Source organism: Littorina saxatilis, linkage group LG14 (genome assembly GCF_037325665.1).
Source record: "Littorina saxatilis isolate snail1 linkage group LG14, US_GU_Lsax_2.0, whole genome shotgun sequence".
Classification (NCBI taxonomy): domain Eukaryota; kingdom Metazoa; phylum Mollusca; class Gastropoda; order Littorinimorpha; family Littorinidae; genus Littorina; species Littorina saxatilis.
In genome coordinates this window covers 39,912,838-39,927,707 of record NC_090258.1, presented here as the reverse complement: position 1 = coordinate 39,927,707, position 14,870 = coordinate 39,912,838, and the positions used below count along the sequence as shown (strand labels likewise).

The 14,870-nt window shown below is 43.8% G+C and overlaps 1 protein-coding gene across 1 annotated transcript; it reads left to right on the top strand.

Moving 5' to 3' along the window:
• Nucleotides 1-1,566: 1,566 nt before the first annotated feature.
• On the top strand, nucleotides 1,567-14,255 carry LOC138947754 (FAST kinase domain-containing protein 4-like). The gene is made up of 9 exons (XM_070319309.1): nucleotides 1,567-1,663; nucleotides 2,181-2,807; nucleotides 4,288-4,491; nucleotides 8,491-9,175; nucleotides 9,542-9,669; nucleotides 10,397-10,514; nucleotides 10,848-10,926; nucleotides 11,768-11,882; nucleotides 13,178-14,255. Exons 2-9 carry the CDS (start codon nucleotides 2,220-2,222, stop codon nucleotides 13,307-13,309), a joined length of 2,049 nt encoding a protein of 682 aa, XP_070175410.1. The 5' UTR covers nucleotides 1,567-1,663; nucleotides 2,181-2,219; the 3' UTR covers nucleotides 13,310-14,255.
• The last annotated feature ends 615 nt before the right edge of the window (nucleotides 14,256-14,870 follow it).

Genomic DNA, 14,870 nt, shown 5'->3' with positions numbered 1-14,870 from the left:
GCAGATCCGTGATGGTAGTAGTAGTAGTAGTAAAATTGATATTAAAAGTCCTACTGTTTTTTTGCCATTAAGGACTTGAGTGTTTGTCCGCTTTAAATTTTTTTTTTTAAATTAAAAAAATCCGTGATGGCGTCAGCACAGCATCTTTTGTAGTACAGCGCTCGTCAAACTGGGCGAGGTTAACACTGTGTGTCAACTGATTCCGGCTAATATCGTTCGTACGCCGTATGTTTCCGTTCATACAGCGTCATTTTCGGCACTTGGTCGAGGAAAACAATTGCGGTAAATCGTGTGGGCAGCGCACATTCGTGATACCACAAGGAGTACTGACTGATGTAGCAAATTGATTGGGCTATGTGTACAATAAATACCAAGGTGTTAGTCGACCCCATGATTGCACACGCGAGTCAAACGTGGCAGCATTGCATGATTTTCCAACATTTTCTTTTTTTCTCGCTCTGTAATCAAAACTGACCCCTGGTTTGCACATGAGCACCAAAAGCATTGCCTGTTAAGAATTTCACGGCTGGAAAATAAGTTTATAAAAACCCATGGCTTTTGTACAATCATTTGGTTTTTTTAAAAACATGTCGATTCCGTTCGTACGCCATGATTCAAAAGAACCTGTTTCCGTTCGTACAAATAGTGATTCAGCTTGTACACATTCGTTATATCAGGGAGAAACAGGCCCCCCCAGGGGACTACAATAATCTAAGTTATGTGTGTTCCAATGGTCGTAATATAGCACAGAGTACGTCTAAGCCGGGGTGATGTTGGACCTATGTGAACCGTAAGATGTATTGAATTTACATCAAACAGTTTTATTTCCGTTCGTACTGATTTTGACGAAAACAGGTGTCCGTTCGTACCTCTTGCATCAAATTGTTTCCGTTCGGACGCGTTTTCCAGTATGACATTCGTGATTTTGGCCGTTGCCGGAAAGCTTGAGTAATTGGCATTTTATTTTTAATACCCCTAATACAACAACAAAAACAGGTTAATGGTAAGGAAGGAGTGTGCCTCTAACATTGTTTTATTTTTTATTTTTACATTGACCACAGCGATACTTATAAAAACGCATAATTTGATGAACACATTGTGTTCCACAAGTAAATTGTGCGATAGGCTCTTTGAGCTTGCAGTTTTGTTTGTGTGTGTGTGTGTGTGTGTGTGTTTATACGTTCGTGTGTGTGCGCGCGTACGTGATGACAATTCACGCTTACATAAAAGCAAACAAAACTAAAAACAAAAACTTTTCCCCAAAATATGATCATTTTACCCCTCACACTTCTAGCCGACTAACAAAAAGTTCTAAAAAACCAACAGAAATGATGTACTTTTTGTCTTAAAAAATAATTAATGTGACGGTCTACTTGATCACAAATCACAGTTTGATAAACTACCCACAACCTTCGGTGAGGTACGATCCGTAGTAATGAACAACATACTCGCAATACTAGTAATACATAATTATGTACTAAGCTTAATAGTGAAAGTACAAATATGCTGATAAAGGGAAGCAACTCTTCCTACTTAACTCTCCACTTGAAAGAGAGCCGAATTGGTCGTGCAAAGGTAGAGTAACGTCCCTTGAAATCCGCAGCGGACGACGAAGTGATGTAACGGAAAGGAACAATCAAACGGTATTTTCATCTCAAAAGACGTAAGTATATGAGCCTTGACTTTAGATATTGTTTCACACCTTGTGACGGCAAACCCTGTTGTGTTTATTTTCTGTGAAGTATTCACAGATCGCAAATGCGAGCGTGTTTTGTTCTTGCTCGCAGGAACCGGCATGGATACGTGCATTGGAAGCATGAGGTTGTCGACCTCACAAGGTTAATGTTGAATATACGAGCCTATGCTTGAACTGTTTTTGTCAGTACGTTGCATTAGGAGCTACATGACACATTTTGTTTCAAGCTTGATCACACAAAGGTTTTGCTTCCATTGTATGCATATATGTTGTGCATGTACATGTGTGCTTGTGTATGCACACAGACACACGTGTGTGTGTGTGTGTGTGTGTGTGTGTGTGTACATGCATATATGCAGAGGTATATGTGTGTTGTGTGTGTGTATTGCCTCTATGTGTGTATATATGTATTGCCTCTACGTGTGTATTACCTGTGTGCATTGAGTGTATGTGCATACGTAATTGTGAACGTACCTGTTTGCAGTGCCATGGCATAGAAAACAAGCAGCCCCAGCCAGAGACAATGCTTCCCTCTCAAGCCACCGCCCCTTTGAGGAGAATTCTCGGGCCTTGCCTCAGACTGTATCAGAACCATCACCCCTCACCGTGTGGCTTTGCTGGCACTCTGACAGACAACCCCAAACAAGTCTTCACTTCAGTTTCAACTCCATCCACATCACAGACTGTGTATTTTGCTTCTCATTCTGGTCCTCAGGGCACCAAAGCCTTTTCAACTTCCTGCACCTTCTGTGATATCGTCAGGGAACAGGCAGAGGAGGTGGAAAAGAAGTCTCTGAAATTTGAAAATGGGGAAAAAGTGCAGGCCTTCTCAACAGCGTCGTTTGAAAACTTGATAAGCTTAGCGCAGAAGGTGGAGTCTGGGCATCAGGCTTTGCTGATACTGCAGCGACTGTGCGTGCTGCACAAAGAAGGTAAAACGCAGTGTGCGGATGGAGAGATTCTGCTGCAAGACGCCAGGCTGAGCAAAGTGTCGCAGGTGTTGGATGAACAGATTATGCGACTGAGTCCCAAGGTTCTGATCACCACACTAAAGGCTTTGTATGAAGTCTCTGACGCTGACGTCTACATTGTCAAGACTTTGGCTACGCAGGTGGGTTGGTTATTAGGGTATTGTTTTAGTTTGGGTGGGAGGGAGAAGAGGTGTGTGTGCGTGCGTGTCAGTGTGTTTGTATTGTGTGTGTGTGTGTGTGCGTGCAAAAATACATGTCTGTGTGTGTGTGTGCACATATGCATGCACAACACTACCATTGTTGTCTTTGGTCACTTTGAAGATTAGGATTAATGGAGAGAGGGATCAAGTATGAATCAGCTTTTGTATGATGAGCGCCTTATTTGACGAAGGGTTCCAGATATATTTGCTCTGTGTTAGTCCTGGCATGTACAGGTACAGTCACTGAAGGAAGGAGGGAGTTAGTGTTTATGTTCTGCATTATGTTTGCTAGCACAAATACAACTTTATCTCGATAAGTATTCTTAGCAAAACAAACATCACTTCAGTAATGTTTTTTGACTGTATCCTATATAAGTGACTTTATATGGCGGGGATGTAGCTCAGTTAGTAGCGCGCTGGATTTGTATTCAGTTGGCCGCTGTCAGCGTGAGTTCGATCCCAGGTTCGGCGGAAATTTATTTCACAGAGTCAACTTTGTGTGCAGACTCTCTTCGGTGTCCGAACCTCCCCCCGTGTACACTACATTGGGTGTGCACGTTAAAGATCCCACGATTGACAAAAGGGTCTTTCCTGTCAAAATTGCTTAGGCACAGTTAATAATTGTCTACCTATACCCGTGTGACTTGGAATAATAGGCCGTGAAAGGTAAATATGCGCCGAAATGGCTGCAATCTACTGGCCGTATAAAATTTCATCTCACACGGCATCACTGCAGAGCGCCTAGAACTGTACCCACGGAATATGCGCGATATAAGACTCATTGATTGATTGATTGATTGATATATGTAGTCAAACCTGTTTACAACAACCACCCAAGGGACCGACCAAAAATGGTTGCTGTGGACAGGTGTCGCTTTGCCTTTGGAAAGGTTTGTTTGTTTGTTCGTTCATGAGCTGAAACTCCCACGGCTTTTACGTGTATGACCGTTTTTACCCCGCCATTTAGGCAGCCATACGCCGCTTTCGGAGGAAGCATGCTGGGTATTTTCGTGTTTCTATAACCCACCGAACTCTGACATGGATTACAGGATCTTTTTCGTGCGCACTTGGTCTTGTGCTTGCGTGTACACACGGGGGTGTTCGGACACCGAGGAGAGTCTGCACACAAAGTTGACTCTGAGAAATAAATCTCTCGCCGAACGTGGGGACGAACTCACGCTGACAGCGGCCAACTGGATACAAATCCAGCGCGGTACCGACTGAGCTACATCCCCGCCCGCTTTGGAAAGGTGAATGACATAAAAAAATAAAAAAAACTATTCGGAAACCATGGGTTGGTCGTTGTCAGCAGGACGTCGCGATTGAGAGGGGGTGGTCGCTAGGGCACGTTCGACTGTATCGCAAACTGCCAAATAATCCTATGGCTTTTGATGTGACATTTTTTTTTACCTTTGTCCAGTTGCTATGGTTACTGAGGAGGCTCCCCATGGCCTCCCTCATCCAAGTGCTGCAGCTACACCTGAGCCACCAGGAAACCAGCCTGCGCGAGGGCCTGGTCAAGCAGACCATGACCACACTGGAGCGCCGCTGGGTGGAGCTGACCAGTCCCAAGGACATCATCTTCCTCATGTACACCATACAGGGGGGAGAGACCGCTAGTCAGGTAAGCGACGGAGTATGAAATCGACGATGTTGCGACTGACTATTAGGGTTTAACGTCCTCTTAGACCAACTGGTCTATATTGGGACAGGTATTGGTAATACGCTGAAGATGTGGTGTGATACTTTGATTCGAACAAGCCGGCTGTGGCTGTCTTCTTTGACACACCAGCATTGGGCTTGTCTCGTCAAAGTATCGAAATACGATCATGATAATCAGAGACGAGAGATGATGCATGCGTGTCTTCGTGTTTTCCAAGCCCTGAGACTTTCGCTGTGAACGTGGGATCTTTTTCGTGCGCATGTGTGCACATGGGGGTGTTCGGACACCGAAGAGAGTCTGCACAAAGTTGACTCCGAGAAATAAATCTCTCGCCGAACGTGGGAATCGAACCCACGCTGATAGCGACCAACTGGCTACAAAGCCAGCGCGCTACCAACTGAGCTACGTCCCCGCCCCGATGTTGCGAAATAACTCTGTCGGGTTAGTATGGGATGTGAAAGGGTGAACACAGTGGAGCCCCCTTTTATGACCTCCAAAAATCTGAGAAAATCAAGTCTTAAAATTGGATTGGATTGGATTGGATAAGATTTTCAGTCCAGTGAGGTTACCCTCATGGAAATTCGGGCTGCTTTCTCCCCGGGGAAAGCGAGCTGCCATACATACGGCGCTACCCATATTTTTTTTTTCCTGCATGCGTGTATTCATGTTTCCTGAGACTTAATGCCGTGTGAGATGGAATTTTTTTAACTTTATTCCAAGTCCCATGGGTATTTGATGGACATTTTTATCTATGCCTATACAATTTTGCCAGGAAAGACCCTCTTGTCAATCGTGGGATCTTTAACGTGCACACCCCAATGTAGTGTACACGAAGGGACCTCGGTTTTTCGTCTCATCCGAAAGACTAGCACTTGAACCCACCACCTAGGTTAGGAAAGGGGGGAGAAAATTGCGGCCTGACCCAGGCCTGAACACGCAACCTCTCGCTTCCGAGCGCAAGTGCGTTACCACTCGGCCACCCAGTCCCATGGAGGGAGTCTTAAATGGGGTTACATAAATTTACAGAGGTTTATGAACAGAAAATCGGAGAAAACTGTCTTAAAATGGAGGGAGTCTTAAATGGGGTTACATAAATTTACAGAGGTTTATGAACAGAAAATCGGAGAAAACTGTCTTAAAATGGAAGGAGTCTTAAATTGTGGGTTCCACTGTACTCTGGCTTTTACTGAGTCAAACTTTCCCACCTGACGTTTTAGCCCAGTGACTAGAGAGAGAGGTGTGTCAGAAACATGTGGACAAGGAGCATGCGTAGAAAGATTGCCGCACTAAAAGCAAGAGTGGGCTCTATTTCACAATATAGTATACAAACCTGACAGTTTATATCTGGAGTTCGACAATTGTCACCGACTGTTCTTATAGATATGTTCTTTGCATGACTTTTGGACTGAATTCGTGGTGGGAACCCATGCTAAAAAGAAATTTTAAATAGTCAAAGCAGAGCCATTCAATTTTCTGTTTGATTTACCGACAACAAAAATGGGTTCAGAAGCTAGTAGTATTAACATTTTTAAAAAGAAGGAAACACGTTTTCTCAACCTACATCTTGTAGCTGGCTAAAGCGACATCAGACATTTTCGCTCCTTTGTCTAAATACAGCAGTCCCTGCAATGTACGGCCCCCGGCGTGAGCGGCCACCTGACATGTACGGACACATTTGCTCGGCACGGAGTGTTTTCCTTCTATATTTGCCCCCCCTTAAACGGACACCTGCAAAACGTGGACACGGACACTAATTTTCGGTCCCAACAGCAGGTCATACCTGCAAAGTACGGACAGACCATCGTCAAATTTTCACCACACCAAAATCAATAACAGAGCAGTCCGGCTCTTGGTACAAAAGTCACAACCGCAAAGGCGTGATGACAGTCTCTGTTAGTGTTAACTTGGGTGCACGTGTACCCATCAGGAGGGGGTTAATTTGGGTCAGGAGTGGAGTACACGCACTTTCTTGCTTTCAAATGCGAAGATGCCAACATGAAACTGCACTATGCTCTTTATTCTTGTCTGTTGGACGTAAGCAACAGAAGCCACAGTCGATGAAGACCCTCCGAGAAAAAGAGTGAAAAATCGGTCACCGTTCTCAGCATCGCGTGTCTGTGTGTAACCTCTTTCGTTGACAAGATACTCTTGTTTCCCCTCAGCCTTGACCAGTGAGTCGGTTACCTAATCTGTGAACCCTTCAGTTGTGTTGCTTTGTCAAAAGTTAGACACAGTCAACTGGTTTTGCTCTGAGCAGGGACCTATATCTAATATAGGTCTATGCTCTGAGTGAACAGTGCAGCTGGCCTCAATTTGCCGGTGACACCTCTCTGGCCACAGCACCAAACAGTACATGGCTGGGGGGAGGGAGAGAGAGAGAGGGGGGGGGGGGGGTAGCTGGCTAAACTCAGTGGGGTGTCCGGTGTCACTGCATGTCAGCAGGAAGAGCATTGGAGAGAAATAGAGAGGTGTACTCTTCCAAACAATTTCCAAGGATCAGTTGTCTGGGCTTCGGGTAGTCAGTGAGGGAGAGTGAGAGCGGTGTTGTGTACAGTGTATTTCCGATTGAAGAGTGAAAAGTCACTGCCACAAGATCGGCATGCAGTCAATAAAGCCAGACAAGAAGAATGATTATGACATGCGGCTCTATCTGCTGGTTTTTATTCAAACTGGTTTTCAACGCTTATTCTCACAAAGCATCTGCACACCTGCCTCTGTGCTGTGTTTGTGTGGCTGCTTTCGTATGATGTCAGTGCATGGTGAGTGCGTTCACTGCCTTGAGGATTTATTTTATCTCTTCTTTTCAACACCATTCATACAAATCATTTTTTGCAGAACGTTTAACAAAATATTAGGAGTTGGATGTTATCGTTTAGTAGCTACAAGAAGTGGTTAGCATAGACTCAAACATGTTGTGTGTGTGTCTCTGTGTGAGTGTATGGGGGAGGGGGTGGTGTGGTCACCCCTCCCGTGACCGGCCACCTGCAATGTACGGACAGGTTTGCTATGGCCCAAGGGTGTCCGTTCATGAGAGGGACTGCTGTAACACCAAATTAAATTACATATCTTACCCAACTCACATATATACTAGCAATTAACCCTAGTTCAGTGCTGGTAACACTGTACGCGTCCCCTTGGTAACAAGGGAGACAACTCTAAAAAAGAGTGACCAATACCCATACTGGTATCAAGGCCAGACCAATACTGAGTCTGTCTGCCGTATGCGTGCGCATACGCCGCCATTTGTAGTCAGAGGTCCTTGAGTCGGCTTACTGGCGCTCTGAAGATGTGTTCATCAACTTCTATCTGAGAGATGTTGCTGGGACTAGACAGGATGGTAGTTCTGCGTTGCCAGCTTTGGTAGCGGCAGGACAGGTCCATCATTCTTGATATGGTGAGTGCCCTCCACCTATAGTAGCAATCTGCTATATATGTGAGTTGGGTAAGATATGTAATTTTATCAAAAATTTTAGTAATAAATTTTCATTTGATTAATATACTTTCCCAACTCACATCGTTTATTCCCTCCCGCCTCCCCGCTGTTGGGGGGTATATATTTCTAAAAAAGAAGTGAGTTGGGCTTCGGTTAGAATGACTACAAATGGCGGCGTATGCACACGCATACGGAAGACAGACTCAGGATTGGTCTGGCCTTGATACCAGTATGGGTATTGGTCACTCTTTTTTAGAGTTGTCTCCCTTGTTACCAAGGGGACGTGTGCAGCGTTACCAGCACTGAACTAGGGTTAATTGCTATATGTGAGTTGGGTTAGTATATTAATCAAATACAAATTTATTACTAACATTTTTGATTATGATTTGTGAGCAATAGTTAGTTGTTGCTTTTTGGGTCCAGCGGACCATATAGGCCAAATCAGGACCCCATTTGTGAGCAATGGTTACTTTGGTTTTTGCTGATGTACCTTACAATTCAACACTATTGTGTGTTTCGAAATGCAGACACTGATGGAACGTCTGGAAGACAGGGCTCTGGACACGGTGGAGAACGCAAGCCCCAAGGAACTCTACCGCATCATCTACCTGTTGTCACGGCAACGCCACCGCAACACGCCCCTCATCCGTGCCGCTGTCTACCACCTCAACAAGACGTCCCTGTCGTCCCTGTCGGCTGTTCAGCTCACCAATCTTGTCTACGCTCTGTGCGTACTGAGCGTGTACGACGTATCCATCCTGAAAACAGTCAGCGCAGAACTGCCCAAGAAGCAGGCCGATTTGACCCCCAAACTGGCAGCGTCGCTCATGATGTCGTTTTCGAGACTTCGGTGGAAGGAGAGTAAGGCAGTGCAGATCATATTAGATGTGATTGAGGGAGAGTCAAAACAATCCGAAAAGAATGAGACAGCAGACATTAGCAATGATTCATCAAGAATAGCGTCAGCGTTAGACTCTCTTGACGCTTCAGGCAAGGCAGGACTTGTTCTTTCGCTGGCAAATTTACACCTGGACACGCAGCAGAGTCGAGCAATGATAGAGAGAGTAGTTAGGTTACCAGAAATGTCGGCCCTGCAGCGGTCGGCCCCACTACAATGGCTGGATGTTGTGTGGTCGCTGGCAGTGTTTCAAATGTTGGATGCCAAGGCAGCTGCTTCAGTTTTGGCAGAAGACTTCTGGGGCAGTTTACCTGGTGGGTATTACAAAACGGTGTGTGTGTGTGTAAGAATACTGGTTCATCAGCTTTTACTTTTAGAAATATTTTTGTGTTCTTATATGTCTCTATGAATCGTTTGTTATAAATGGGCTGAAATAATGGCAGGTGTGAAGAGAACATTTCAGCTATGCTGTTATCACACCGGAAACATGCTTGTACTTTTAAACAGATTGTCATTGATTCTTGAAGTTTTTTGAGAATACATGTATAAAAAGCTTATTCATAAAAAGGGGCTTCCACTGTATATTATTAAACTGCTCTTATCAGCAATTCTCTGGTACTGTATTTGGCAAAATAGACGCAGAAGAATGGGGAAAAAGTGTAAAATATTTGTGTCCACAGGAACGGACAGTTTCCAGTCGGTGGTGAACCTGATGAAAGTGAACAACATCAACACGGCCGCCAGGTTGGAGCTGGAGGGCTACACTGGCCCGTTTCTTCCTCCCACCATCACCACTGCTGACGCTAAGGTGAGTGATGTGCTTCAAGACTTCTTCTTCTTCTGCATGATTGGGCTGGAACTCCCATGCACACATGATTTGCTCGAGCAGGTTTTTACGTTTGTGGATGAATGTTTTTATTTTTGCCAAATATGCAGAAATGGCCATTGGAATTTCAGCAATGACCTGAAGATTGTGACGATCTTTGACATTTCCTTGTCTTCTCCCCCTGAAGAAAGTTCGGCATACCTGCTGAAATGGCGGCAAAGTTGTTGGTGATTTGAAAGAAGGTTTGATGACAGATGATGCCAAACAATATCCCTGCCATTATATCCAACTGTCCATCTCTCTTAGTCTAAGCTGTCTGTTTATCGATCACTTGAAACCTTTGTAGAACTAGAAGGCGTTAAAAAAAACTGCTTGTGCTTTTCTGTGGTAGTAATGATGAACAGCTTCAGCAGATTTGTGTTCTTAATGTTACACTTACAGAAAAGACAAATCCTTATGAATCAGGTTCAGTGATATGTCATCTATGACACGAGTTTCAATGTATTGTTAAATTTTATGCATAATTTTAATTTATACCTGTGCAAAACGCCATTACCGTTATTTTAACCAGTATTGTGAGGGGCTGTGGCCTTACACAATTTAAGATTTGTACTTGTTCTTGTAGAAGGCATAATCTTTCTGCTTTTTGTTGATCACTGTAAACCCTTGTAGAAGGCATACTCTTTCTGCTTTGTGTTGATGTGAGCAGTCGCTGCAGAGGGGAGAGAGGAAGGTGACAGAGTTGCTGGTGTCGGCGCTGGCCAACTTTGCTCCGCTCGAGTCCTACACACTGACCAACACCACAGCAACAGGAGGGTACCTCATCGGTAAGAACCGTCCAGCCATCCTGCTAGGGGTTTTCTAAACCAGTATTGCAATGACAAAGTTATGGCTACCAGCAAGCACACAGGTGGTCGCTATGGAAATGTGAACTATACAGAAAAACCTTGTTAGGACTAGGAGTCCTTTGGTGTAGTCATGATGGGGGGGGGGGGGGGGGGGGGGGGGGGGGGGGTGGGTGGAGAGTTACGTGGTATCCAGGGCAGGTTTGACTGCTTGCTTTGATTGGTTTGAGATAATAACAACAATAATTTGTTAAAAACAGAAGAAAAGAAAGCTGTTCACTTTAAATGCATTTTCAAACCATGTTCTTTTTTCAGACGCAGAATTTTATGTGGACAACAATGGCGACCCCAAACCGCTGTCACAGGTGCAGCAGAATTCTAGTGACTGTCACAGGTAAGCTGCATGGAGAATAATTCTTTTTTTCAGGAAAATATGTAGTGTTTGTGGACAACGAGTACAGTGCTGGTCATAAGATTCTTGCATTCTATTTGGTTTAAACAACATTTTTTCAAGTAAGTCATAGTACAGTAGTAATGGGAATGAAAAGTAGGGACACGAACTCAAGCAAAAGTTGATGTTACGTGACCCGGATAAATTTCAGATTACATGGATACATTCTATTTGATGTAGATGGCTTCAGATCAGACTGTTGTGCAGAAATTGCATGGCTTCAGAATAAGCGGGTTGCAGCCTAGTGTGCTACACCGTCAGTCAAAGGGAGAAAATGCTGAGACTTATTTAGCAGAATGTAAGAGACCTGCTCATGTAACTTTTTTCAGTAAAGGTACTGCAGAGTCATCGATAGACTGAAATATGACAAGATGATACCAGAGATGAGTAATGGCAATACACCCTTTCGGAGTCTCAGGCGAGAGTCCGCGCATTGCATGCTGGGATTGCAAATTGTACCAAACGCGAGGTCTTCAGAAGAGGTACATTGCCGATTGCGTTCAAGTTTTCCCTCGTAAGCTCTTATCTCTTTGATATTTTTGTGGTTTTTGTCCCACGATAGTTTCATGATTTAAGCGGAATGGATCTCGAGTGTGTTTGGTACAACGGAGCGCCCCCTGCCGCCAAAAATCTGACTAGCCGCGCATGCGCACTCGAAACGCCGAAGGGGTGTATTGCACAGTTTAAATATTTTATACTGTAAAAAAAGAGAACGGCAGGCAACTTGGTCCATTGTCCAGTGCATACAATTGCTGACTTTGATTTATATAATTGTTTGGAACAGAGTGGCCTTGAAAGTGTTGGAATTTCCTGACCTGACCCTGCCGACCTCTGACCCCACTGGTCTGCATGCCATGGCTGCACGGCACTTGCATAGTCAAGGTTACGTTCCGGTTGAGGTGAGCTTAATTTTTTTTATTGTGCTTTGTATTTGATTGTTATCCTTTTCTTTGTACTCAATTAACTTGTTGTGCGGGGAGATAGGTCAGTCGTTAGTGCAATCAGCTTTGATTGCACACCCATTAGTGCAATCAGCTTTAATTGGACACCTGGGTTCGGCCAGGGATTTATTTTTCTGAGTCAACTTTGTGCAGACCGACTGTTCTTGGTGACCGAACATCCCGTGTGCAGGCCTGCACACGATAAAGACCCCAGATATTATAATGAAAGTATCAGGGATTGGAAAACATGAATACACACATGCAGGAAAAAGATTTTTAAAAATGGGTGTAACTCGACTCTCCTTCCACAGGGTAAAAGCAACACACATTTTCAAGAAGGATCTAATTTCTAATCCTCACAGAAATATCTGATAAACATTGGAAACTCACATAATGACCCCATCCTGACCTCAGGTCAAAATGAGTTCGGCTCATTCTCTCCCTGACAGGATGCCTTGAGTTTCCTTGTCTGGCGAGGAAACCGATTTTTGTACATATTTAGATCTTTTCGTAATGTGTTATGGATGTAAGCAGATTCGCGATCGTCGATAATGATTTTTCATGGTGTTTTTGTAATTTTTAAATTGCAGAGGAATTTTTATTATAGACAGCTTCAAGCGAGCTGTTTTTCGCGGATGTATTTACTGTGCAAACAACTCTAAATATGACATAAGTGTCACGTGATAATCAACCGTTTTGGTTTCGGCCCTCGCTGGAGCAGACGATTTTTTTGATGCAACCATATATTACGGTCTCCTTCCGGCAGCAGTCCCAAAATTTCGACTTATTTTGACCTCAGAACGATGTCTTTATCATAACTGTGAAGAACAGAACGGAGATCACTGTCAAAGTCGGCCAATCTGCAATCATTTTCGTCTCGCGAACACTGCTCGGGAACAACATATGGGAGATCACTCTGTATTCTTCTTTTGATAGGTAGGACTTTCGCGTTCGGTCAGAGAGACAACTGGCGATAGCCGTGGAGTGAGGATTATCAGAATGATAATGACCCCTGCTAAGAGTAAGAACGACACCCCCTGTTTTCCAACCGATTAACCGGCCGCAGTTGCCTTTCACATTGTAACTGAATTCCGAATGGCAACACCCAACCTTTTTTGGATGACCGACCTTCCAACAAAGGGTCAATAACGTTTTTCACATTTTCACCAGTTACTGTCAAAGTTGGTAATGATTTAACCTAGCACACACCCCTCACTGATTTAACTAAGCATGTGTTTTGTGTGTATCTACAGGTCAACCACATGGAGGTAGCAGGCAAGACCAAAGTGGTGGAACTTGTACAGTTTCTGCAGCAGAAGGTCAAGGATGCCCTCAAGGTCAAAGACTCTGCCAAGGTTAACACAACGTCACAGACTGTGACTTAACCTCCCTTCCTGCTCTAGACAAACAGCCTACACCACAGAAGTGATAATTTATCTTCTCAGTGCTGAATGTAACGTGTGATACTTATGCTTTTGAAAATGTTAATGTTGTTTCCTCTCCACATTTGTTCACGACTTGCAGGACTCCGTGACCTTGCATAATTCAGAGACCCAAGATGAAGGTTTGTTGGGGGACAATGACTTTCAGCTGTGGAAAAAATGAGAAGCGATTACGTCCCTTTGTTTAAACACGAAGTTATGATACATTTTTGACGCGACCGTGATAACACTTTTCTTAGTTCTTGTCTTTATGTAACCGAGTGCCGAAACACTACGATCACCTCGGGAAGCGAAGTGCAATCAAACAGGTTTGAAAATGTTAGGGCTAATTTCTTAGCCCTATAAAAACTGTTATGCAAACCCGAAGGTTACCATGAACATACAGACAATCGGAAACCACCAGACCCCATCACAAACAGAACTCTACAAACCACAGGTGTTGACTTTAAAGACCAACAACTCATGTGCAGAGTCCGCTGTGAAAGGAGCGGTAGCCTCCCCTGTCACATTTAAAAAAACCTGGAAGTTTGTTGTCCCCCAACAAAATGGGAAAGCCAAGACTATTAATGGCGGCCTACTTGCTCTCTGTCCCAAACCCTACTGCAAGTCGCAAATTCCTGAGAAATTTCTTGTTTCAGTATTTACTGAGACTTTGACTGTAGGGTTAGGCTGCTGATAAGAAAGGCCAAGAACAAAGAGCTTAGAAGTTATTGCTTAGTCTACCCACAAGCAAGCACAGTGTGTGTCATTGAATAAGGAAGAATTGTAATCAATTTTAAGATAGGAGTGTAGGGAATTGCATGTTTTGAACAAAGATTAACCCTTACACTGGTGCAATTCTGTAACACATGTTACATAGCCACTGGTGAATTAACAGAGAGAAAAACAAGAAGAGCAAACGCTCGATCGAGTCACTTTCGCAGTTCTGAATATTATATGAGGCATCAGATGGACAGGAAGAAATTGCTATTCACAACACAATACAGATGTAAATAATTTGATGTAAAGAATAATCCTATAAAGTTTGAATCAAATCCGATGAATAGTTTCAGAGATATGATATTTCAATTTTTTTCCTTCAAGACATACCTGTGACCTTGAAAAAGGTCAAAGGTCACCAAAGCAGACGTCAAAGTGTAGAGGTCACTGGGAGTCACGTTCACATAAAATTTGAGCCCGGTCACTTTTATAGTTTCCGAGAAAAGCCCAACGTTAAGTTGTGTGTTGCCGAACAGAAAAGGCTTGTTTTTCTGATAACGTTCGTAAAAGGCTACAGATGTAAATACTTTGATGTAAAGAATAATCCTACAAAGTTTCAATCACATCCGATGAACTTTGTCAAAGATATAAAATGTCTAATTTTTCCTTTGACGCTGACCTGTGACCTTGAAAAAGGTCAAAGGTCAACGAAACCATCGTTTGTAGAGGTCATTGGAGGTCACGACTAAACAAAATATGAGCCCGATCGCTTTGATAGTTTCCGAGAAAAGTCCAACGTTAAGGT